Source organism: Alosa sapidissima, chromosome 5 (assembly GCF_018492685.1).
Source record: "Alosa sapidissima isolate fAloSap1 chromosome 5, fAloSap1.pri, whole genome shotgun sequence".
In the NCBI taxonomy this organism is placed as follows: Eukaryota; Metazoa; Chordata; class Actinopteri; order Clupeiformes; family Clupeidae; genus Alosa; species Alosa sapidissima.
This window is the reverse complement of record NC_055961.1, coordinates 14,897,020-14,920,247: the sequence shown is the minus strand read 5'-3', so window position 1 is coordinate 14,920,247 and position 23,228 is coordinate 14,897,020. Positions and strand designations below refer to the sequence as shown.

At 41.4% G+C, this 23,228-nt stretch overlaps 3 protein-coding genes across 11 annotated transcripts in view; all 3 read right to left on the bottom strand.

The window, feature by feature from the left end:
- The window catches only part of dclk1a (doublecortin-like kinase 1a), a 55,309-nt gene extending 45,261 nt beyond the window's left edge, over positions 1 to 10,048 (bottom strand). For 5 of the 6 annotated variants that reach the window (XM_042093011.1, XM_042093013.1, XM_042093014.1 and 2 more), the window contains exons 1-3: positions 9,776 to 10,048; positions 8,714 to 9,073; positions 8,038 to 8,384 (exon numbers count right to left, since the gene is read on the bottom strand). In XM_042093011.1, coding sequence (XP_041948945.1) covers positions 8,038 to 8,384; positions 8,714 to 9,071 — 705 coding nt within the window. In that variant the 5' untranslated portion in view covers positions 9,072 to 9,073; positions 9,776 to 10,048. Of the gene's footprint in view, positions 1 to 8,037; positions 8,385 to 8,713; positions 9,074 to 9,175; positions 9,245 to 9,775 lie in introns of those variants that run through there. The other variant, XM_042093012.1, reaches the window with a different exon arrangement.
- A 430-nt stretch (positions 10,049 to 10,478) lies between these two features.
- Positions 10,479 to 15,043, bottom strand: ccdc169 (coiled-coil domain containing 169). Of its 3 annotated transcripts, XR_006031943.1 has the most exons (9): positions 14,878 to 15,043; positions 14,557 to 14,639; positions 14,319 to 14,429; positions 13,826 to 13,866; positions 13,530 to 13,628; positions 12,634 to 12,687; positions 12,175 to 12,251; positions 11,779 to 11,925; positions 11,234 to 11,346 (listed from the first exon to the last, which is right to left on the bottom strand). XR_006031943.1 is itself a non-coding variant. In XM_042092703.1 (8 exons), exons 1-8 carry the CDS (start codon positions 15,012 to 15,014, stop codon positions 11,244 to 11,246), a joined length of 702 nt encoding a protein of 233 aa, XP_041948637.1. In that variant the 5' UTR covers positions 15,015 to 15,042; the 3' UTR covers positions 10,479 to 11,243. The 3 variants fall into 3 exon arrangements, 2 of the variants coding, with proteins under 2 accessions (XP_041948637.1, XP_041948636.1); XM_042092703.1 differs by lacking the exon at positions 11,779 to 11,925 and having other exon boundaries at positions 10,479 to 11,343; positions 14,878 to 15,042; XM_042092702.1 differs by lacking the exon at positions 11,779 to 11,925 and having other exon boundaries at positions 10,479 to 11,346; positions 14,878 to 15,039.
- A 430-nt stretch (positions 15,044 to 15,473) lies between these two features.
- Positions 15,474 to 23,226, bottom strand: sparta (spartin a). 2 transcript variants are annotated; one of them, XM_042093745.1, is made up of 8 exons: positions 22,960 to 23,226; positions 21,463 to 22,299; positions 19,804 to 19,998; positions 19,418 to 19,541; positions 18,792 to 18,986; positions 17,012 to 17,170; positions 16,672 to 16,762; positions 15,474 to 15,914 (listed from the first exon to the last, which is right to left on the bottom strand). In XM_042093745.1, the coding sequence occupies exons 2-8, from the start codon at positions 22,276 to 22,278 to the stop codon at positions 15,707 to 15,709; spliced, it is 1,788 nt and encodes a 595-aa protein (XP_041949679.1). In that variant the 5' UTR covers positions 22,279 to 22,299; positions 22,960 to 23,226; the 3' UTR covers positions 15,474 to 15,706. The 2 variants fall into 2 exon arrangements, with proteins under 2 accessions (XP_041949679.1, XP_041949680.1); XM_042093746.1 differs by lacking the exon at positions 15,474 to 15,914 and adding an exon at positions 15,930 to 16,477.
- Positions 23,227 to 23,228: the final 2 nt, after the last annotated feature.

Genomic DNA, 23,228 nt, shown 5'->3' with positions numbered 1-23,228 from the left:
TGTCATTGAGGAACTGCAGAGTAGGGGAGAAGGAGGAAAAGGAGGGTGGAAGAGAGAGAGAGAGATAGAGAGAATAGAGAGAGAGAGAGAGAGAGAGAGAGAAAGAGAGAGAGAGTGTGTCCTCTGAGAGGAGTTGCAGATTTTAACTCCCCTGCAAGACAGTGAGATCCTTTCTTTCTATTCTGTCTGTCCCTCCTCTCATCTTTCACTCTTCTTGCAAATGTATTCACAACCAACCAACATCTCCTCAGCAATATGCTCTTAATCAGGAAGTAGTGGGCGTGTCTGGAGTAGAGACCACTGTGCCACTCTCACCCCTTCTACAGTAACACACCGGGAAGAGAAAGCTGGTAAAGGCAACCAGTCTCAAAAGGCCAGATTTCAGCACGCTCCAGCCTGGCACTGAGGTCAAATCCCTTTCACAGTCATATGACATCCACTACATAACATCCAAGAACACACAATGTGAACCAAGGAAGCCGAGAGCTTGTTTGGGGATGATGGATAAACACATACAGTATGACAGTATAATTACATGAGAAGCCTTGCATGATAGTTCACTAATTAGCATGTAAAGCAGGAAAACTTAAAAACCTAGCCACTGTTTGTGTTGAGGGCCCCTTGGGACATCTGCGTGGACAGATGTGTTTGGTTGACGTGTGGCAGAAAAAACAATCCTCCAATGGGCTGAGGCGAGCAGAACTGTGAAAGTGTTCTGTGATGGCAGTTGGCTCTTAATTGTCGTGTCCCGGCACACACTCCGCACTGCTGACAGATTCTGAGTCGCTCTCTCTCTCTCTCTCCTCTCGCGCTCTGCTGGCATCGCTCATAAGAATTTTTGAAGCGTACCTGCCTCTGAGGCACGCTTCGCTGGGCACAGTGACTCAACAAAAAAAGCTGCGAGGGGAGAGAGAGAGGCCCGGGCATGGCTCCAAGAGTTTCTGAACCAGCGCAGACAGTCCCCTGCTACCTGCACTTTTACACTTCAGTGGCTGTGCCAGAACAGGCTGACATGAAAAAAAACCAGACAACCACGGAGCCGGAAGACAGTGGTGAGGGGACTGCAAACATCACATTTTGCCTTTCACAAGTACTAAACAGTAAGTAAGCAAGTAAGCATTTAGGCACATTTGAAATAAGAAACTAAGTAAGGAGACATTGTTCCAGGACCAAAGTCTGTTAACAGGCATGACAAATAGGGGTAAGAGCTACATGGTAGAATGGACAGCTATCCCATTTTTCAAAGTACAAAATATGGTGTGCTATGACAGCCGAGCACTGAAGAACACAAGACAAGTTTTCACTCAGATGCTCTTACAGTATCCTAAAGTGAGAATGCCACTTTGTAGGGCCAACATGATCAATGAGAGACTACTGTGGCTTTGTGTAACAGCTAATAAGGACAAACCACATTGCGTGGTTTCAGCATCAGCTTGGTACGAGGAAAACTGCTGAGCTGAAAGATTTGAGGGGGAAAATATAAGACCATATGCTTGAGCCAGCAGGTCTGGATACTCTAGAGGCTGGGGGCCATGGTGAACACTGAGCCCTAATTAATTTGGTGCTTTGTCATGAAAACCATGCCCAACTGACAGAGTATGGCAGAGACAGACTTGTGTAAGGAGTCTTGTGACAGGCTATTTATTGTCCTTTGAGCCTATATCTCAGTCTAAACAGTAAGATTCACTTGTGCCGACCCTCAGTGTGACCTTGAAAGAACCTGCTGCGTAACATGAGTAAAAATAGCCCATTGAGGTCCAGGTGCATGTGTGTGTGTGAGTGTATGAGCTCCTGAGTCTTTGTATGTGTATGTGTGTGTGTGTGTGTGTCTATCTGGACATAGAGATGTGTTTAAAAAACAACGCAAGTTGTGTTGTTTTCATTAAGTTGTGTTATTTTCAACACATATGTGTAACAAATTAAAAAAGGAAACAACACAAACTGTGTTGTCCCTATCTGGACACAGAGATGTGTTTAAAACAACGCAACTTGTGTTGTTTTCAACACATTCGTTTTAAGAGTATATGTGTGTGTATGTCTTTATGAGATTGTCTGTGTGTATATGCGTGTGTTTCTGAATGTGGCTAAACATCTGTGTGTGTGTGGGGGGGGTGAGAGCACTGTAGCTTGATTGAGTAGCAGTGCAAGTGGTTCATGGTGCTGGACCTGTGTAAACAGAGGCTTAGCGTGTAATAATAGGCAAGCCGTGTCCGTGGCCTAAGCCACTTATGGATCGTCTATCTCCATGATCAGACTGGCAGATCTCCTCACACCCTAACAACCTCCCTTTATGACATCACAGTGGCCGGGCCGTTACTAGGCAACTAGATCACGTCGTGATAGATACCATATACGTGGAAAGATCAGTGTCTCTGGAGACAGGGATTGTGAGGAAGAGGCAGGTTGAGACTAAAATTAGAACCCCAGCAAATCCTGCGAATGTTTAAAAAAAGAAATAGTGTGCTAAGTTATATGGCAGGGCAGCTTGTTAGTCTCTAACAGATTTTTCCCCCTGTGCAAGTGAAATATGCCTGTCTGGTCTGTGAAATGTTCAGTGTTGAGTAAGAGAAAGAGGGAGGGTGAGAGAGAGAAAGAGAAAGAGTAACAGAGAGAGAGAGAGAGAGAGATAGAAAGCCTGCAGCAACCCAGCATGGCTTTTCCAGCAGGCTGGTTTAATTGGTCCTGATATGCTCCCTGCAATGTGACATTTTCATTATTTAATCCATTCCAGACATCAGCTCTTCCCCCCACTGGCGCCAATAGAAGCGGAAATGCTGCGTAAGCCACAGCCTCCCACTGTTCATTACAGGGGTGAACCTGCAACACAGCAACAGCCACAGGCATTACAGCACCACCGCGCTAGCTGTCACTGTACGTGTGGGTGTTGTGCCTAAATCAGTACAGAGTACACAATGAACGCTTCCAATGAATGAAGTAAATGCATGTGTTTACCATGTCATCATAACCCATTTTTCTATCGAGGGCAGATGGAAGCAAGACTAGCTCAGATAGTCTATATCTACATCTCTTCAGCTGAGATTCCACAGAGACTGGGCTGAATGAAGGTGCTGAAACACACTAAAAGTGTGTTTGTTTTTGCAAGTCTAAAAGGTAGTTAGCGAAATAAAATGTAACTTGTGAGAGAGAAGCTGCTTCCAGCCAGACTGTCAACATGCTTGGGCATTACAGCTGACTGCATTTGTTTCTCAGACAGAGCAGAGGTCTGAATGTCCACTGAGGTAGACTGACCGACTGAACATTACTCAGCAGAACTCACAGAGAGTCCAGACATCTCAGGCTGACATTTCAAACATGTCTGAAGCCTTTTAGAGGCTGCTGCTGATGCATCATGCTCTCAGACCCAACCGGTTGATACAGCAACCTGCTACACTTTTCTAACATCTCAGCTGGTCAATTACTTTTAAAAAGATAAAATACTTCTACGTGCTGGTATGCTATACTGATGAGAAACAGAGTGAATTAGACACATAAGATAACAAAAATGAAACTGTTTTGTAAAATAACAGAGAAAACTGACACTTAACTGGAGAACTATGAATTAAACACTAGTCTGCTTAAAAAAAATAAGCTAATTACAAGCTTAACAAACAAACAAACGTTAAGATAACTGAGACCTGTGTTGACCTGGAGATGAGGCTCAGGGAAAGCCATAAGACGAGCCGAACGTTCAGAGTAGCACTGTGCAGATGGCACAGGCTGGGCAAATGCTGTTTGTTCACAGTCTAATTTTCTAACAAGTAAAGACAAGTGCAGACAGACAGGGCCCGAGCGCAGTGTCATTTAGGTCTGTCATGCTGGCATGAAGGGGTAGAAAATCAAATAGATCCTTTTTATCTAACATGCTCATGTTGGTTGGCTTTGCAATCAGCTACTATTAGGTTAAAAAAAAAAACTCAAATGGGGTTAACGTCCCGTACCAATTTCTTACTCATTGTTTTTTTTTTAATTATTAATTGTGTAGTTGTAATAGTGCTGCAGTATGAGTCTGTCAGATCTTTCCCCAAGGCAATCTTAGCACACTATGCTGAATAATACAATTGTTTTTATTTGCTATAAATTATAAAGGCAGCAAGATTCAACACGGTTCTTTCAAACAGCATCTAACATGGTGTTCATGATTACTTAGGCTTGGTGTTTGGAAGCATGATTGCTTTCCTTGTTGACACGAAACTATTTGGATATACAGTACCTGCACTTTTGGCTATCTCATTATTAAGGAGAATTCCAGTGTGATATTGACCTAAAGTGTGTTGAAACATGATACCGAGTGTGAACGTATGTCTCATAGCCCATCTCGGCTTGTCCCCTGCACTCCAAAATCTGGCGCTAGTTAGACGATGCTACCAACAGCTTTTTCAACAGCTTCGGCATCGGGCTAGCCATGCAAATAAATCACTGTTTTACACCATTTACGAGGCTCAATGTATCTCCACACTTCATTGGTAGACTTCCGAGGGCCTTGACATTTAAAACGAGACATTGAGAACTTTGAAAAAGCACTGGTAGTTTACTTACAAGACGATTTATACAGACAGTATCTTCACGAAGTTTAGCGTTTGCAGCCATCTTGAATTTAGTCACGATAAGTCGAGCGACGAGTAAGAATGAACAGGTATGATAAGGGATCAGATTCCAAAAATAATTCAGTGGAAATGCATGGATTCCAGTTGCTGCTACTGGAAGAAACTGGAATCCATGCATTTCCACGGAATTATTTTTGTCTCGTAAATGGTGTAAAACAGTGATTTATTTGCATTGCTAGCCCGATGCCGAAGCACCACCATTGAAAAAACTGTTGGTAGCATCGGCTAACTAGCGCCAGATTTTGGAGTGCAGGGGACAAGCCGAGGTGGGCTATGAGACATACGTTCACACTCGGTATCCTGTTTCAACACACTTTAGGTCAATATCACACAGGAATTCTCCTTTAATTTACTATAACGTGATGTGAATTCAACTGTACAACAACAACCCTTGCATAAAGCTGAGCCAGCACTCGCCTTGTGAGGTGCATATGTGGATATGTAATTGTTTCCTTCCAGCTGACTCTCGAGTGAATATGTGAACGAGGGGAGAATGAGAATCGGGCCACGATCTACAGTCTCTGGCCTGATTACATGGGTTAACAATGGGATACCATGAGACAAGGAGGTCCTCCGAAAGGCCCAGAAACCTCATTCTCTGATTGACAATTTCTGTGCAGCTGGAGACAGCCTTAACATTGCCTCGTTTCAGCACAAGGCTATCAGTCTGTGAATGCAACACTCTCTCCGACATAGTGGGCAGGCTGGGTAAGCAGGCATAATAAAAAATATCAGTCAAGTACAGATTACAAGCCTCCTCTAACCTTTGGACACCTTAATACTGTATGCTAATACGAGGGATAAATGGGCTAATTCATAGCAGCTCCAGCTCATTAAAGAAACTAAGCTGGGAAAGCTTACATATCCAGAAAAAAAAAAAATATTATTCTGGTAAAGGTTTGTTGTTCTTTCTCTCTCTCTCTCTCTCTCTCTCTCTCTCTCTCTCTCTCTCTCTCTGTGCACAACATATAATGAGATTTGACTGAAAGATTTCTCTTTTCATTTAGAAAATCTTGCTGAAATGTTAATACCCCCAGAGAGCTGGTGGAGAGGTCTTGGAGATTTTGAGTTTGCAAACACTCGACTCGACCAAAGGGCCAGACAGAGAGAAACAGCCACAGCCTCACAGCAGCGCCAGACATACAGCTAGTCTCTTTCATCCCCATGCCGATCTGTCCTTCCCCTCCACTCCTTAATCGTAAATGACAAGTGGTCTCCTGACAGATTCTCAGCTATGCTTCTACTTCCTACTGCATGCCTCTATACCCTCTTTCATCCCCTCTTCACACACAGACATCCTCGTTTTCCTACCACATGCTTTCCTTTCTTTCGCATGTCCATAATTGCATAATCATACGGCATGAACTGCAGCGAGGGGGGTCTAAGCCCGTCCCATCTGTCATGGTTCATGGCGCCTCAAGGCCTGATCAATCACATGCGCTATAAAAAGAATTACCCATAATGCTCTTACCACTTTTGAGGGGTGAGCCAGGCTATGGTGCCCCATTTTGTAATGTCTAAGCGCATGCAGCATCGCCTGTGTAAAAGAAAGCTGGGCCAGTGACGTGCAAATTAATGTGCAAATGAGTGCTTTTTTAGCTTGGGAGGTGAAATGTTTTTTTAAGAGATGTCAGCAGGCCAGAGGCTGAGTTGTGCCGGCACAGCTTACGGGAATTACACACACACACAGAGGAGCTACAGAAATGTAATTTATTCAGTTTATCGCCAGGGAACTTATTAGCACACGCAGGGAGGAAATGGCCCAGGGCTCATGGCAATGACAACTCTGGGCAGATCTAGAAAACTGTTTTTAGACCAAAAACAAAATTAATATGCATGCTCTATTTTGCTAATCTGATCAATAAGGAACAACAGTGGATGCTCTAGGGCTTAAAGTGTTTTAATGAAACAAAAAGGCCGAGAAAAGAATTTTGTCATCTAAAATTGTTTAAAATGATGTGTGGGTAAACATATCATTTTTGCATATAACATTACCTCTGGTAAGAGTATTCAGGCTTCTTTCATGTCTTATATTTTGATATGAAAAGTTAATATAAAAGAACAATTCAGACCAATTCTTAACTAACACAAAGGATTACAAGGTGTGTTGGAGGTACTGTCAGAGCTCTCTCCTGAGAGATCAATGGGCACAGGCATCAGAAAAGAGAAAATAGCATCTCCTGCAAGTGCAATTAGTCTTTGATGAATTCCAGACAGATGGTATCTTTCTTCCCCACTACCTGCCTGCACAGATATGAGGTTGTGTGTGTGTGTGTGTGTGTGTGTGTGTGTGTGTGTGTTATGTGAAGGAAGGCAGCAGATATGTGGGCGGAATATATAGGAGGGAATTCTATTTCCAGCAGTTCTCTAAATGACAAGCATATATAGCCACAGAGTGGGCGAACTCTTAGACCCCATTCATAATATCTCCCACTTTGCTTCCCTCTACGCAAGATCAGAGCGCACATTTCTGTGCCATGACATAAGGACCATTCCAGGTACTCATGGATACATTCACAATGCAAACCTTGACCGAGAAACCCATTTAGCATTTAGTATTGAGTGTTCTTGACCCTTCAGTTGGCTGTCCAAATTCACTGAGACATTCATTAGGTCTCCATTGGGGATCCAGCCCCACACACCTCAGCTCAGGCTGGGCCACAACTGGCCCCGAACTGGTACGGAACTGTGCCAAATTTGAGCCAGAGTCAACTGGTTTTAGGGACCATGTCACTTGGGCAAGATTCTGTTTGTTTAACAAAGCGAAACCATTTATTTCAATGAAGCACAAGCAAGTCCTCTAATTATGGTTACCTGTGATGAAAACACTAATCAGTGACCCTCTTCTTGAGCATCTATATCAATTTAGATCAAGGATCTGATCATGGATGACAGAAGCACATGGCATTTACAGGGATGAATCCAAAGACTTGCATGTATTATCCTTATTCAGTAGTCATAAATTATGTTTACTATGTTATCAATGTAAATAGATCTCTACTAAGTACATGACATTGAAGCACCGCAAATGTTTTTTTTCATATTCAGGTTGTGAATGGGATAAGCATACTGCTTTAATGTATATTCAAAATGCTTGCAACTAATGATAATCACAATGAATAACCATATCATGATGGCTGTACGATAGGCTATGATATGTTTTCCATTATATTAGATGGACAATGGTCCATTTTTCTAAACACTAAACAAAAATGTAAAAGCTTCTTGGAATGACTAAGCAACAAGGTTAGGTTTCACTACAGATTTAATAAGGGACACAAACCATATACAGCAGGCAGTGTATGAGCTATCAGTAAACAACACCATTAATAATCCAGTGAGCATACTTGTACATGATATATTAGGAAAGGTTGAAAACTGAAACCAAGGCTATGAAAATGTTTCAATTTTAACAACAAAAAATGACCCTTACCTGATTGCCATCTAGAGTGTAGATCCTCTTGACCACACCTGAGTCAAGCTTGATGGCATCTGTTATATCAGTGAGGACCTGCTCAAACGAGTGGGCTGTCTTCTTGTTCAGGAGGATGCGCACAGCCTTGCGAGGCTTCATGCCATTACGGACGATGGTCACTAACTTTGGCCGGATGAAGTCCTTGTACATCTTCACCTCGGTGGACCCTAGTTTTGTACTTGCCAAGGAAGGTGGTGGCTTGCAGTTGGCTGAGGCCTTCACGTTCACCGACCAGTTAGGGTTGACATTCTTGGTGTAGTCAATCTTTTTGTAAGCTTCAATAGATGCACACACATAACTCTCCCCTGCAAATGTACAAATAAAAGGAAGAGGATGTCAAAGAATTGTTCATCATTGTTTAGGGAATGTATCACAGCTAACACTGTTCATTCTGGCATATAACTGCCCATTATTGACCTGACAGGTTGGTTTAATTGTAGAATCTTGGTGGATTCCTTGGTTTGTAGCCTACTGATGGACCATAGTACTTCCCTGAAAACTTCTGAAAAGATACAGTACCTTATACTAGGGGTGTAAACAGTAACTCAGTAACTCAACTGAATTTTGCCTTGAGATTTATGCCTCAAGTCAAAGCCTATGTCATGGATAAACGATCAACTGCTCATATACTTACCTTCCACAAGCTGATCAATAGATGTAATCTTTTTTGACCCATTAACTGAATAGATGGTCCGGACACCCTGCGGTAAGTTAACGTTGTCAGAGAGGGAACGAGTTAGATCGGCCAGTAGTGCGCCAAAGGATCCAAATTTGTCGCCAGAGACGGCGTAGACAATGCCATCGAAGTACCGATCGCCATTCCGATAGAATCGGACCTTCATTGCCCTCTTCTCCACACTCAGCGCCTTCAGTGTGCGCGTTCGGAACAAGCTGCTATGTGCGCTGTGTGGCGGACTTGGCAACCCATTTGCTCGTGCGCCAGAGCCGTGCCTCTGACCCGGGTCCCGCTCTTCGAAATGCTCCCTCTCCATCTCTGTAGAACACAAAGTAGGCTTCAGTAAATACTTTTCTGTGACAAAGGAAATCTTATTTATAGTAAAACAGACCTCAAAAAGTGTGTTTCATTAGACCATACTCTAGCTGATGGCAAAGCGAGCAGTCTACTCCAAGTAGTGTTCCCTGGTCCGAAAATAACTTTTAATGACGGCTTAAATGGTCTTCTTCAGTGTTTTGTCTAAGCCTCAGACTAGAGTAGACGACTTGTACTTGTTGGGCTCGTTGCGCAGACAGCGTTTTTTTTGTAGTCTCACACGCCTTCTCATTTCACCAGGTTAACTGCTTTGGAAATAATGAAGGCTATATTTTCAACTTCGACAAGCCGTATAGTATAATGTAAAGGAGGTAGCCTACACATGCACAATTTTGCACCTGACGTCAGATTTTAAATCAATTAAGGCAGTCAAATAAACTCTAGCCTAAGTAGCCTACACATCATTAAAATAATAATTTTCTAACACAGGAGGTACACAAATAAACGCAGAAAGAAAGACACCAATGAAATAGCCTACAAAGTCGACAAGTGAATGACAACCTTGAGCTAAACGTCGAAGTTAGTGGTAACAGTAGGGTACGTGGCTTCTTAGGAGACGGCGATTTCAAAACAATGTTACAGGCTTTAGTCATCTTTAACACGACTCTCGCTGTCCTAGTAATAAGCAAAATTGTTGTCGCTTACCTTCCTAATTTCCGTAGCCTAGTCCAGCTAATCTTTTCAGATGTGAATACTCCGTTTTCTGGTTAGGTAATGATAAATGACAAAGTAGATTTACGCTGCCTTTGTTGACCCAATAGCCAAAGCTTCGAATAAACTGAGCAATAAGCCTGCCAGAGTACGCAGCGGCTGCGCTGCAGTTGCTGTCCTCTCCTCTCGCTGTCGTGTCGTGATTAACATGGGCTAGCTAGTCCCTCATTAATGCAGCGTCCCACCGCAGACCTGCTACAACCGCTACACGCCTCCCAACGTGCACGACTGGTAAAAGGTGGTCTTGACGTCATAACTACCTAATTTTGTTCACATGAAGAAATGCACACTAAGCTTCTCTCATTGACTATAGGACCAAGGGTATGGGAAATGAACAGAACCATGATAACTCTTTTTTCGGCTGATATCAAAAGACATTAAACCCGAAATGGTTGTGGTGTGGAGGCTGAGGAAGCTTGCCTCGTGTGTCTACACAGGGCTAGTGGATAGATATGGAGAGAATAGAGAATAAGAAATAGGTCATCTCTTACCTTTAAGCTTCAGATTGATAAATTCATACAGACTATACTTATTTATTTATTTAGTATTATTTTTTTATTTAAAGACAACACATTATACAATATTGTTTAAGAACATTTTAAGTAGGCCACACACTTCATAAGGTTTGTGTGAAGGTTTATTGTGAAGGTTTGTGTCTACCTTTTGTGATTTTCTTATGACAATGTAATTTGCAGATATTCATTCTTTACCTGTTATGGTAAAATTCATGGTGGTAGCATTTCGTCATACATTAACAATTTCACTGCCTGTTCCAGAAAGGCTCAGGGGTCGATGAGACAAACCTTTTTCAACATCGTAAAGATAGTTTCATGTTTGCAATGGTCTTCTGTGTTACAAACATTGTTATGTAGAGACGAACCAGTTATGAAAAACAGCACTGCTACTCATTTGTTTGGATCAACCAATCCATCTATGCAGAAGCACCAGCATCTTTATGGATATAAGTTGCTTTCAATCTATCATTAAATATGGCTGATATATTATGTGGTTTTATGAAGCACATATTGTGTAGGTATGTGGGAATGAGGGTGTGTCAAAAAGGCACCATTGGGCATTAATCTGGGCTTGAATCTATTTAGAAAGATAAAAATGAAAACAATGTTTCAGTGTTGCTACACAATGTTCTACTGAATGCAGAGTGTAGAATGTAGTATAGTAATTCTAAAACAACACAATATCTCTAAAGCATTATCGTTCAGACATTTTACAGATATTTTCATAAGCACTTACAGTTAGGCCTACGTCAATTGTAACTCATATAACTGCAAAACCTTTTCCTGATAGAGGGTTGGTACTGCTCGCCCTCAGTGGAGAATATATGAGGCAAACATTATTGATCCATATCGCCAATGCATTTGAGATTTTTAATGTCCCTGATGACTCAGCGCTTTAGTCGGGGTAATCGGCTCCCATTGGATGCTCCCGTGGCACCCGCTGTCTTCCCTTTTGGGTTGCGCTTCCTGTGGGGCAAATTGTCCAGGCTGCTGTAAACATAAACACAAACAAATAAATATTACCCATGTGAGAAAAAGGAGTCCTCTCCTTTTCCCCTACTATACGACAAACTTTTGAAAAACTGCCTTGTGCCACACCTGCAAGGCCTGCAGCCACACACTCACCTGCACTCAGTTCCAGGTTTATGGCTGTGTATGGGTTTATGTCTGTATTAAGGTGTTGATTTTAACTGTGTTTGGGTTAATGGTACAGACCACCACCACCACCACCCCCACATTTCCTATAATGGTTTAGCCCAGACCTAATTGGGTAATTGCCTAGACTATTTAATGGAAGGCTTATTTCACACAGGGAGACACACAATAGACTGGAGACAACGGAAGACAGAGGGAAGAGCTGGAGATCCAGGGAAGTTTAGAGTTTAAAAGTAAATTGAAGTTTATAATGTTAACCTTGCTTACTGTGAGGCAAGGTCGCCTTGTTTGGACCGGGAGCCTAGAAAGTCTTTGGAATTGTTGCCTAGTTTAATGGCGAGTTCAAATGTTCACTTGAAGATACATACTGAAGATCCCTGGATTTTTATGTCTGGATTCCTGCTGTGTTTCCTCCTGGTTTGTGGACAATAAAATAAATTATATTTTTGTACGGAACTGTCGTCTCCTGCCATCTCCTTCCCTCAGCACCACCTTATCCAGTGGCGCACCTCCCTAAACGTGGGGTGGTCGCCTCTGTCCCTCACAGCATGGTGCCTCTGTGTGCAGCACATTACCATAGTTGTTTCACTGATCAGATGGGAGATTAGGAATTATTTGCCTGTATTTGTGTTTCAATGTTTTTGTAAAAAGAAAATACTGCACCTTCTCACGGGTTTTCTGCCATTTTCTCGTGGTTGATGAAGCTGTGTCTTTCTGCTCATGTCCAGAGTTGATGACACCTAAAAGAGCATTATTATGTGATAATTATGATTATGACATGAGTCAGTAGAAAAAGTAGTTTTTTACAATCACCAAATACACATCTAGAGAATAGGCATATAAAATAACCACACCTGGAAAATCTTCACCATTCACTAAATATAAGATGGAAAAGGTATGGATGTAGGTGGATCTGATACATCTCGTCAACACTACTTAGAAACTCCAAACATGCAGGAACAACAATCTCAACCCCCGACCCATATGCAAAACTAGACAACAAATTGGGCACTGTAGCAAAACTGTTTTAATGACCCATCTTACTGCCACCATATGAATAAAATAAGATAAAACATTTCATAATTAAAGAAGTATTTCATACAAAACTTATTCATGACCAACCTTTGCAATCTCTGCTATATAAGCGCGTCTCTCTTCATTTGTTTTTTGATAAGCCTGGTTAAAACAAGCAAAGCGACTGCAGTTTTGCATGATGTTATTACAGCAATGGCATGATGTGTTATTACAGCAACCATCTCATTTTCATTACCAACACAATGCTTGAGACAGAATGCAAAGAATGTAAATCTACTCTTGGATTATTAACCAGTGTTGCCTTTATATCTCGGTTAATCTCCTGCATCCCCTAAAGCTATTTTCATGTTGTTAAAAAAGGCAATGCTAATGTATCACATGGTAATGGCTCTCATAAAACAGAGCATTCTCTTTTTTCGAATGCAGGACTGATTAAGCCTTGCTGTTTCAAAAAAACTGCAATCATGTCTGCAAGGAGTGCTGCTAGGGTAGGAAACAGGGTGCCCCTCTGGTGCTCTTCAATTTGGGGATCCAAATAATAGTTCTGTAATGTAGCAAATATCTAAGGCACTCACAAAGCCTAGAAATAAATTTTAGAACCCTTACATTTCAATTTCAATTCAATTTAATTTGCTATGCATGTGAGAAGACACAAAGGGGCTTAGGGCGCTCAAGAGACTTCAGATAATTCCTTGCGCAGGTGCTCTTCTGCGACGGGTGAAGTGAGAATCCAAAATGAAAGAATTTGCAGAGGCACTCTGAAGTTGAAAAAGTATAAAAAGCCTTTAATTTATCATGGCAAGAACTGGTTAAAAGCACATGGGCCTACGTGTTACAGCCATATTGGCCTTTGTATGTTCAACATACAAACATGCAAATATGTTTTTCAGCATAAACTTTTCGAAGGAAAACTCCACCTGAAGGAAATTGTAGTTTTTGTATATGGATGTTAAAAATGAACAGATTCTGATGCATACACAGACCTTGCCTTCCTGCTGAATCCTTGTATGGAGATCCAGAAGCTGACTGTGAAGATTGGACTTCTCAGTGGTAAGGAGTTTGAGGTGGTGTTTCAAAGCTTCCTGTGAAAAGTGATCGACAAATCTTAAATCAGTTTGTGTGTGTGTGTGTGTGTGTGTGTGTGTAACTTACCTCTGGCATAGCATGTCAGAAGTAGAGAATCTCGTTCACACTTTCTATGTGTGTGTGTGTGTGTGTGTGTAGTAGAGAATCTCGTTCACACTTTCTATGTGTGTGTGTGTGTGTGTGTGTATCTTACCTCTGACATAGCATCATAGGACCTTATTGATGCAAGTCTATCTATAAATAAAGATACCAATATTGAGAATAAGAACATAATCAATGTAAGCTAAATATCAAAGTTAGACAATATGCAACTTATGTAGATGTAGGCTATACTTTCATAATTATAGAGACAACCTTATACCTGTACTAAGCCTACTTTTAATTTTATAAACTGATGTGGTGTTCACACAGACGTTTAGCTATATTATTTCTTAAGTTCAATTTCAAGTTCAAATTTATTTATATGGCACATCATAAACAATGGTCATACAATGTGTTAGGCCTATATTTCACGCATATAACAGAGGCAGCACTACGAAGACAAAATTGAAACAATAGGCTAAACCAAAAATGCATGAAAATAAAACAACAATGAAATAAGTAGGCTATTCCCAGTAGCAGCTATTGGAGTTAAAGTTAAACGTTTTGGCGCCTCCCTGCGACGTTTACATAAAACAGCTCCTTACCCATGGGGTTACCACGGAGATCCTCTAGTCTCCCGTGCACAAATGCAATTTGCCGCTCTAGCTGCCCGTTGAGGTCCAGCTGGGTCTCATATCTGGTCTTCCATTCGTTTCCTAATGTAAGCAAATGTTATGGGAAAGACATTCCTCTTCAGACGTAGCTCGTGCACTCCTTTTATTATGCAAATGCATAATAAACAAACACAAAACATATATGCGATAATGGCAATATGACACACACCTTCACCTTCTACACTGTGGAGTCTATCCTCCAAATCAGCCATGGTGTTCCTGAGATCTGAGACCGATTCCTCCAACAACTCCCTCCGAAAGGAAAGGACACGAAATAATTGTAAATAAAGTTCACATTTTTTATAGAAGTTATTAAAAAAAAAAAAAGTTATTAAGTTATAGAAGTATAAAAGTTTAAACAAAGGATTGCACTGAGGATGTGTAACAGCAGACCGACTGAAATAAATTCCCAGGGCCTAATATCATTTTCTCTTTTTTTCTAAGCGTCTAAATTTGACACATGGTGCCCAATATTACATTGTTTACTTACTTCATTTCCATCTCCTGATCAAGCTCTGCTTGCAAGCGAGCCAAGTCAAACTTCCCTAAATCTGGGTCTTCCATTTCAGAGGACCCTACGAAAACTTTGTATTGAGTTGTGTCTCCGTCTCCATTGGCGACATTCATATCCGGTAAGCGTCTTCCTGACGACTGGCGGGCAGCGCATGCAAGTCCCTTCACCACTTGCTGTATGCTACATTTGCAGCAAACACATAATACCTTTATAGGACCTTTTACACAGGGTCCTTGCCCTGCTATTCCTTAATAAAAATTCCAGAGCCTTTCCAAACAGATTGTTTTTCTAAAATAAACTACCTCTAATTTTGTAATTTAGTGAGTTTTTAGATGGAATTTTGTCCCTTGACCTTGATGCACATTGACTTTTTTTTGTTTGTTTGTTTATCCCAAATTTCTTTCACCCATACCTTTCCAGGTCTGAAAAACTAGTAATTCCTAATTCTATATTTGATACCAGTGCAAGCACCATAGGGACATCTACTTGCTGTTTTCAGATATGAGGAGATGATGAGGACACTTCTTGTTTTACAATATCTTTATTGTATTAAAAACAAATCCCAGTGGAGAGAAGTGATACAAATGTTCAGACATTGTTTATTAGTTTAGCAGCGAAATGTACAGATAAATTAGACTATGCATAAAGTAAAACAAAATTTTAATGCAGGCTTAGTACTCTTGGGGTTGTTTGAGTCCACCGAAATTACCTAGTGTCTATAATGTAATGTCAAAGACATAAACACAGAATTCCCAAATGTCCACAGAAAATCGATGATTGCTGAGTAAGTGCATTACAGTGGGTATTATTTCCCCTGACTATTTGCCTTATTATATTCATCCCCCTTTTGCTTCTCACCATCTCCCTCCTTTACCATGGCCTTTGCGGTCTGCTTTCCAGTAGTTTTCAGTGCAGCCTTAATACCAATGTTGTCAATGTTGTATGCAGCGATGCCCACGTTGACAACAGACTTGACAGTGGTGTCTGCTGCCTTTCCTGCATCATCCCCATACCTTTTATGGACAGTGGAAGAGTTAGAGGGATGTCTGCAGATGCAGCGCAAGTGTGACTTGTTTAGCGGAGAGCCATTGGCATTAGCTGGTTGTGTAGGGCATCAGAGATCACTTTTATTTTATTTTAAGGCGCTATCTAGATCCCTCTATAAATCAGTCTTTTTTTCCAGAGATGGTAACCCTCTGAAAAGTTCTAGATAGCACCTTAATAGGTGAAACAAAGTTAGTGTAAAAGACGACAGCTCCGTAAAAACAATTTGCATCTCAAAGCCTATCTTACGCAGAGATGGAAACACTACTAACAAGTAAGAAATGAATGCACACAGAGATCAACATCCCATTGCAAATTTTTATTAGTAAATATAAGGCCAAAACATTTGTATTGCAGATGATAGCCACCTTTATATACTATTATTCCCCAAGTAAGGCACTGAAGATATCGAGAAAGTCAGACAAAATTAGTAGAACTGCAAATCAATATTCAGTCAAAATGTCTTCACTAGTCTATTCAGGTCTGTTACATGTTCTTAGGACGATCCCAGATGAGTTCTAGACCTCTAAATCTGAAAACAGAGCAGACAGAAAGAACCCAGTAAAGACAGAAAACATCCCCATACCACCAAGCAACCAGAAGTACAGCGAGAGAGAGCAGTGATTTATTAGACCCCCAAGAATGACAGGTGTAAGTCGGAGCCCGACGGATGCAGTTAGTGAAATACTTATAATGTGCAAATGGGTAATGATTAAAAATACTTACTTGTGTCTGACAGTTTGGACAGTCTCTGAAGCTAGACTTTTCCCAATGTTTTTTGCTGCTGTCTCCATACTCGTCCACACAGTTGAAAGTCCTTAAATGGAGCAAGAAAGTATATCTATAATAAGACACTTTCGTTGATTTGTTTTGTCTTCATTTGTTTCCATGCGAATAGGTCCGAAAGGTTTTTGTAAACCATTCCCATCCTTGTTGTTTATGGAAAACAGTCCTTATTTGTATTAAATCTGTTCCAAAACTATGATAATGGTTGTGTCCAACTTATATAAATAAGTGGTCTATTTTTTTTTAAATGCCAGCTAATGAAAAACAGCGCTCAAACTACCTTGTAAGCTACTTGAGGCAACCATTAGTGCTCCGTCTATATTTGAGTGGCCATCTTTGTTCTTCTTCAGTGATTCTGGAATCAGCTTACTGCCATGCTTCTTCACATGTGGTGCCAACTCCTTCCCAACCTTATCAGCCACAGTAGCTATACCATCCACTATAACAGAGGAATGGAACATCTCATTGAACAGCATACATAAACAAATCATAATCATGTTTTATTACATTCATCTGACAATGCCTGTTAGGAAGGTAGCATCGACACCACCATCTATGTCAGGGGTCTCAAACTCAAATGAGCTGGGGGCCAATTCTGCCAACGTCATCTGATTGGAGGGCCGGCTATTTCTGAAAATGCAATGTTCTTTTTTTCAAATACCACACAAAACTGCAAACAGAAAGTGCAAGTGTTTTTATCTAGTTTTAGACACCTGTGCTAGCAACCTTAGCTTATAAATAAAATAATGATAAAATAAATATTAATACAAATTATAAAATAAATGAAAAACATAAAAACAGGTATGTGTGTGTTTCACACCAAATAAAAATATTTCCTCTCATAACTTTTTTAAACCTGGCAAACTAGGCATCAGGGTTAAGAAAGCCATTGCCAACACCATTGGATTTTTATATCAAAATTTCAAAAGGCCATGGCTTGAAAGTGGTCAGAGATAAAGTCCTACTGTAAATGTAAAAATCTTTGAGTAAAACAAAAGTTTATGAAGGGGGTAAATTTACCCATCTAATTTGTCACTGGATGGCAAGCACCTCAAATTATGCACCTTTCAGTAAATACTGGATGAACATATTTAAGCAGGTTTACTTTCCTTTTTTCATATTACCCACATAACAAATTAACAGGAAAACACCTAAGATGTATACCAACACCTAAGATGTTGTGGTTTAGTAATAGATTACTACAATATAGGCCTATAATAAAGTATTCTGGTCAAACAGTTCCTATCCCGGGTAATCTGCAGTACCCAAAAGTTAGCATCATATTGCGGGTGACTTTGTAGTTCTTTAGAGCCCTATTTCTACTAGCCCTGCTGTCTGTACCACATCCATTACGGACACTATAATCACGATTACCACTGCAACCTCCAAGCTATGTTGGGCAGAGGGTCGAAACAAGCATGGCATGCTTAGTGGACACCGTTGTATACACGCACCTCCATTCACAGACGCACCGTAACTATCACTGTCATAGACGATCGATCATAATCTCCAAAAGGATATTCTATTCAGAATTAGAATAGGTGAATAACATAGCTTACCTAAGACTTCATCACACGTGAACGTTTTTCAACATTTGGTGTAGGCCTATTTCTGCTTAATTTCTGCTTCAATTTCTGCAACACTATGGCCTGCATCGCTTCCGCGTCATTACATATGCACGTCTTTGTGTTTCTCGCGTGTAATACAAGTATTTCCTGAAAACTTTGCGCAGCGATTTTGGGTTTGAATCAAGCTCTGGATGTCTTGCACATAGTGGAGCAGAGTAGGCCTACAAATGAGATTTGTCACCGTACCTGGATCTATCGTCTATTTTAAGCAGTATCGTTGTTTGTCGCAATTAATAGCCTCAAGAGCCGGATTACATTATTATTTTGTCATACGTCGCGGGCCGGAATTGGGCAGGACGCGGGCCGGATTTGGCCCGCGGGCCGGGTGTTTGAGACCCCTGATCTATGTTATTCTTCAACATTTTTTTTCCCACTGAGTGAAAATCTATTTTTTGGCACACCAATTGACAGCCATGGGAATAAGAGCCTCACCAATAAACTGGCTGACTTTGACAGCTCCGCCAGTGGCCTCCTTAGTAGCATTGAGGCCCTTGCTGACTTTGGGGCTGACCTCAGCAGGTACCTCCCGTGGGGTCATGTGGTCCCTCAGCGAGGATGCTCCTTTCTGGATCGCCTTCCCGGCATAGTTTCCTCCCTTCACCAGCCCACGGCCCAGCCAAGATGCCCCTGTAGGGACATATTGTGGAACTGTGTTAGCACTGTGGCTATCTGCACTCTCCTCTACAAGACAATGCTGCCACCTGCTGGGCAAATGTATTACTTTGGGAATGTATGTAAACAAAAGCATATCCTTGAAATATTTCATGAAGCAGATAAAAGTATTAAAATATATGTAATGTTCATTTGGCTATTTCAAATTAATTTCTACCATTCATAGTCATAGTAGCAGAAGCTAGGCCCAATGCTAACACTGATCATAATTGTAAATATGCTCAATGTTAGGATTGGCAGTGGCTTCTGCTATAATCTGGATAGTGCTATAATCTGCTTTAATCAGGATAGTGAGAATCATAATTCAAACAATATTATAATTATTGAAGGTGTACTATGTTGGCAGTCATCCTTGAGCTGTTCATGTAAACTAAGAAGGCACAAACCTGCAAGGATGTTCTGAGCCAATTTGTCACTCCACTCAGGCAGAGTCTTCCCCTCTGCGGCATGTCCTATGGGAATCTTCTCACCCAGGTCAATGGCCTCCACGGCAGCATTCTCATCTGCAGTCTGCATAAGGGGTCATGAAAAGGGGAAAGAGGACATTTTTCGTTGATGTGGAGTTTAGTAGGATATACTAAAAATAATAAATACATAAATGCACAAAAGTAATAGCCCTTATTAGTTACAATACACTGGTAATTACCTAATAAATACAATAATGCCAAAAACACGGCCTACAAAGCCATTGCATGAACATTAACCAAAGTCTGTTCAAGTGAACACTTTTTTCAAACAACTTCAACCATGCACATAATGTGTTTTCTCCTACCTGAACCCTGAGAAGAGTAAGCTGGGACAAATGTTGGTGAAAGCGAGCTCGATCTGATGCAGGCAGCCCAGATGAGAGCACCACGCCCACATAGGAACCAGGTGTGCTGGCGGTGGTGTCGGGGAATGTGAACACGCCTGTGTTACTAAGCAGGACAGGCAAGTCGGAGTACAGTGGGTAGAGCCAATTGCATACCTGTCATCACAACAGTGACGCGTGTCAAACAATCGCCCATACCTACAAACACTACAACATTATCTATGTTTGTTTCTGTTTATGTCTGTTTGTTGTTGGGTGTTAACTTTACATCTCTGAATGTATTTCATTGTCTGTGACTCATTAAGCAAAACATATACTCGATTGAGATATAATTCAATTATGTTACTAGAAAAGGGCACTGACCATATGTATTTAAGCCCTGACTAATAACCATTGTACTTAATGTAACAGTGATATAAGATCCACTTTTAACAAATTATGGTTGATGGGTTAACAGTATAGAAAGTAGATGAAATGAGAAATGCAGAGAGACATGGGTGGTTCTAGTCCGATACGCAACATTGCACTACAAAACCCAAAGAGGCACGCATGTGGACATTTTGCCTGGTTTGGCACGGCTCAGCAGCGCAGCAAATGGCAACTATTTCATTGTTCCAGGGGACAACAATGAGACAAAGGCGGTCAGACTGTAGACGTGTGCTGTGTTCCACAAGCACATGGCCAGGATCAGGCAGCTGGACTGTGACTGCAGTTGAGAGCTGGCCTTCACATGTGGAACCGTGCCAACAATGCCGAGCACAATCTGCCAAATTGACAGAGTGTGATCCCCATGCTACAAAATGCTGTGCCTACCAACTCATGAAAAGCCTAATTCAATGGCATGTCAAAAGATGATCTCTCTAACGTCAGGTTAAATACGGTTCTGGGAAGGCTTGAAAACAATGTTGCGTTAGCAGGATGTTTCCTCATTCCAATTATGTCTAAATCAAGTGTCAGACACTTCAAATTCCACATAACTGTGAGAATCTCTCAGTTCTCAGACGCTCAGTGAGGCTGTCAATTCAAGCAGATCATTTTAATGATCAAAAAATAATTTCCAGTCACTTGAAGACACTAGGAATTGATGACAATTTTGTCAACCATATTTTTGTAAAAGCTCCTGTGAAGTATTTGTCCATTTTTTCCAAGAGAGTGTCACAGATTTTTTTAAAGTGGCCTCGTACTGAAAAATGCAGCTCACATGGGTATCTGTTTTTTTGGCCTTTTGAGAGGCAGAGAGCCTAATGTCTGAGCGTTGGCCTCTCATTTAGTAATGCAATTACAGGGTTGGCCCAGCCTCTCTGACAACTCCTCGCAGTGGCCCAACTAAACAGTCCAATGTGAAAAAACTTGGACAATGACATTGTATAAGTCAGATTTCATGGGATCACTGTTTAAGAGTGCCATTAAAGAAATGGAAAAACTCAGAACAGCCAACATGGCCATAAAATGTTATGCAACTCCAAACATATAAAGGTCAAAGAGTGTGATGCATAGCAACAATATGCACAATATAAACACTAGTATTACACAACACTATTTCTATTACTACTATGAAATACTGACTCAGTTATCTAAACTAGTTTAGAATCAGTTCAGGTGAGATGAGTATTTGTTTACCTGTAAGTATGCAGGGGGATGGCCCAGAGAGGGGTCTGTATGCTGGTTCCTGGTACATACAATTATGCGCAAAAATCCCGGATAGGAAGGCGCACTGACTTGGCCATCTGCTGCAACAAAGAAAATCTGTACTCCCTGGGCCAAGTAAAAGAGCTCCTCACCGTTGATCTCTTGACTCTGTGTGACTTGTGGTCTGTCCACTAGCTCCCAGTCATCCTGTGCAGACATCACCTCCTTGTCTGTGCCATGGGAGAGGGAGAGGTGACCATCAGAGGGTTGGGGAGTGTAGGCAGGGGGCTGATCTCCAGGTACCCCCAGCACCATCACAGGAGAGACGGGCAAAGAAGAAACTTCACCTGCACCCAGCAGGTTGTCTGACAGGACTGCTCCCGGAGATGCCGGCTCCTCTATCCGAGGCAGGTTTGGATACAGGCTCCGGACAGGGACTGCTGTTGCACTGCGCGTGGAATCTGTCTGTAAGATAGGCAAGGCTGGGTAAAGGTGCTGGGTTTGGGCTCCGGCATTCTCCTGTGTGGGTGTCGTCTCTAATATGGCCAAGCGTGTTGTGATGGTGCTCAGAGTCTCATTCATCTTCAGCTGCATCTGCCTCGCTGACTCCCAGGCAGCACCAACACATGTCTCTCCATGGGTGGAGACTTCAAGCCCTTGAAGGAGGTGCTGGCGGCCCAGCCTATAGAACATCAACGCAGTGGCCTTGCGTCCTGCCTCATCCTCTGAGAGTCCTGTGTTGAGGCAGTCGAAAGCCCTCTGATAATGCGTGTTTATAACCTGCAGGTTAACCTCAGCTGTGTCCATGACAATGAAGATTCAAATGATCTATTGAAAGAGTTTAGAACCTTGATTATTAAATCTGACTTGACATACCATAGAATAGATCACAAGGCCTATACTCGATGTACAGTAGTTGGTTCTACCGGTTTTTCCGAAACACCAGGCTCTACATTCCAGACTAAACCACAATAGCACATTAACACAAGTAGCCTAGCCTAACATAATTCGTCATGATTATAGAAACGGACACATTAAAAAGATACAATAAATTTCTCCATCGCCGTAATAGACAATGCCCATCAACATTTTTGGACATTATTTTAAAGACCAAATTTAGGACAGGTTTTTGATGGTCTTTCGTTTTGTAAACACGACCCACGTCAACAAGTTGTAGCCTATTTCATCAGTTCCATCAGACATGGTACCATAGTGATTTTAACTTGTACCATGTTGTTGAATCAATGCTTATTCATAATATAAAAAAAATAAAAATATAAAAAGTTCCATCAGATATGATTTATATGTACTGTAGATAACAGACCAACACGTTTTTATAAAATTATTTCCGAGGGTTGTGCCTAGTGCGAATTTCCACTACGATACTGAGCACTCATTTCTCAAATACAACTGATTGATCTGAGAAAATATTGTCAAAGTGTAAACGTGTCGGTTAGAAGTGCAAACTAATGCACGCAGTAGTCTTACCGCATTTATTGAAAAGTTTATCCCTGCTCGCATACTGTGAACTTGGCTACCGCTGGGCAGCACGATATCCAATTTGCGTTCACTGGAACCTCCCTGTCGCCCATCATTCACAGTAAAACTATGGCAACCTCGTAGGGAAAAAATGACTGACATTGACATTTCTTTGTATCTGATCAAAACGAGTAGTAGGCCTACTATACATTTCAGCAATTCTGACTCCAATACAAAGGTATGCATCCATGTGATGTGAAATACCCATTGAGATGTAC

Coding starts and splice junctions, on each gene's coding strand:
- ccdc169 (XM_042092702.1), bottom strand. CDS start 15,014: ATGAATGTCGCCAATGGAGACGGAGACACAACTCAATACAAAGTTTTC. Junction 14,430..14,556: donor CCACAGTGTAGAAGGTGAAG/GTGTGTGTCATA, acceptor TGCTTACATTAG/GAAACGAATGGAAGACCAGA. Junction 12,252..12,633: donor ATATAGCAGAGATTGCAAAG/GTTGGTCATGAA, acceptor ATGCTCTTTTAG/GTGTCATCAACTCTGGACAT.
- sparta (XM_042093745.1), bottom strand. CDS start 22,278: ATGGACACAGCTGAGGTTAACCTGCAGGTTATAAACACGCATTATCAG. Junction 19,542..19,803: donor TTACTCTTCTCAGGGTTCAG/GTAGGAGAAAAC, acceptor CCCCTTATGCAG/ACTGCAGATGAGAATGCTGC. Junction 16,763..17,011: donor TGCCTCAAGTAGCTTACAAG/GTAGTTTGAGCG, acceptor GCTCCATTTAAG/GACTTTCAACTGTGTGGACG.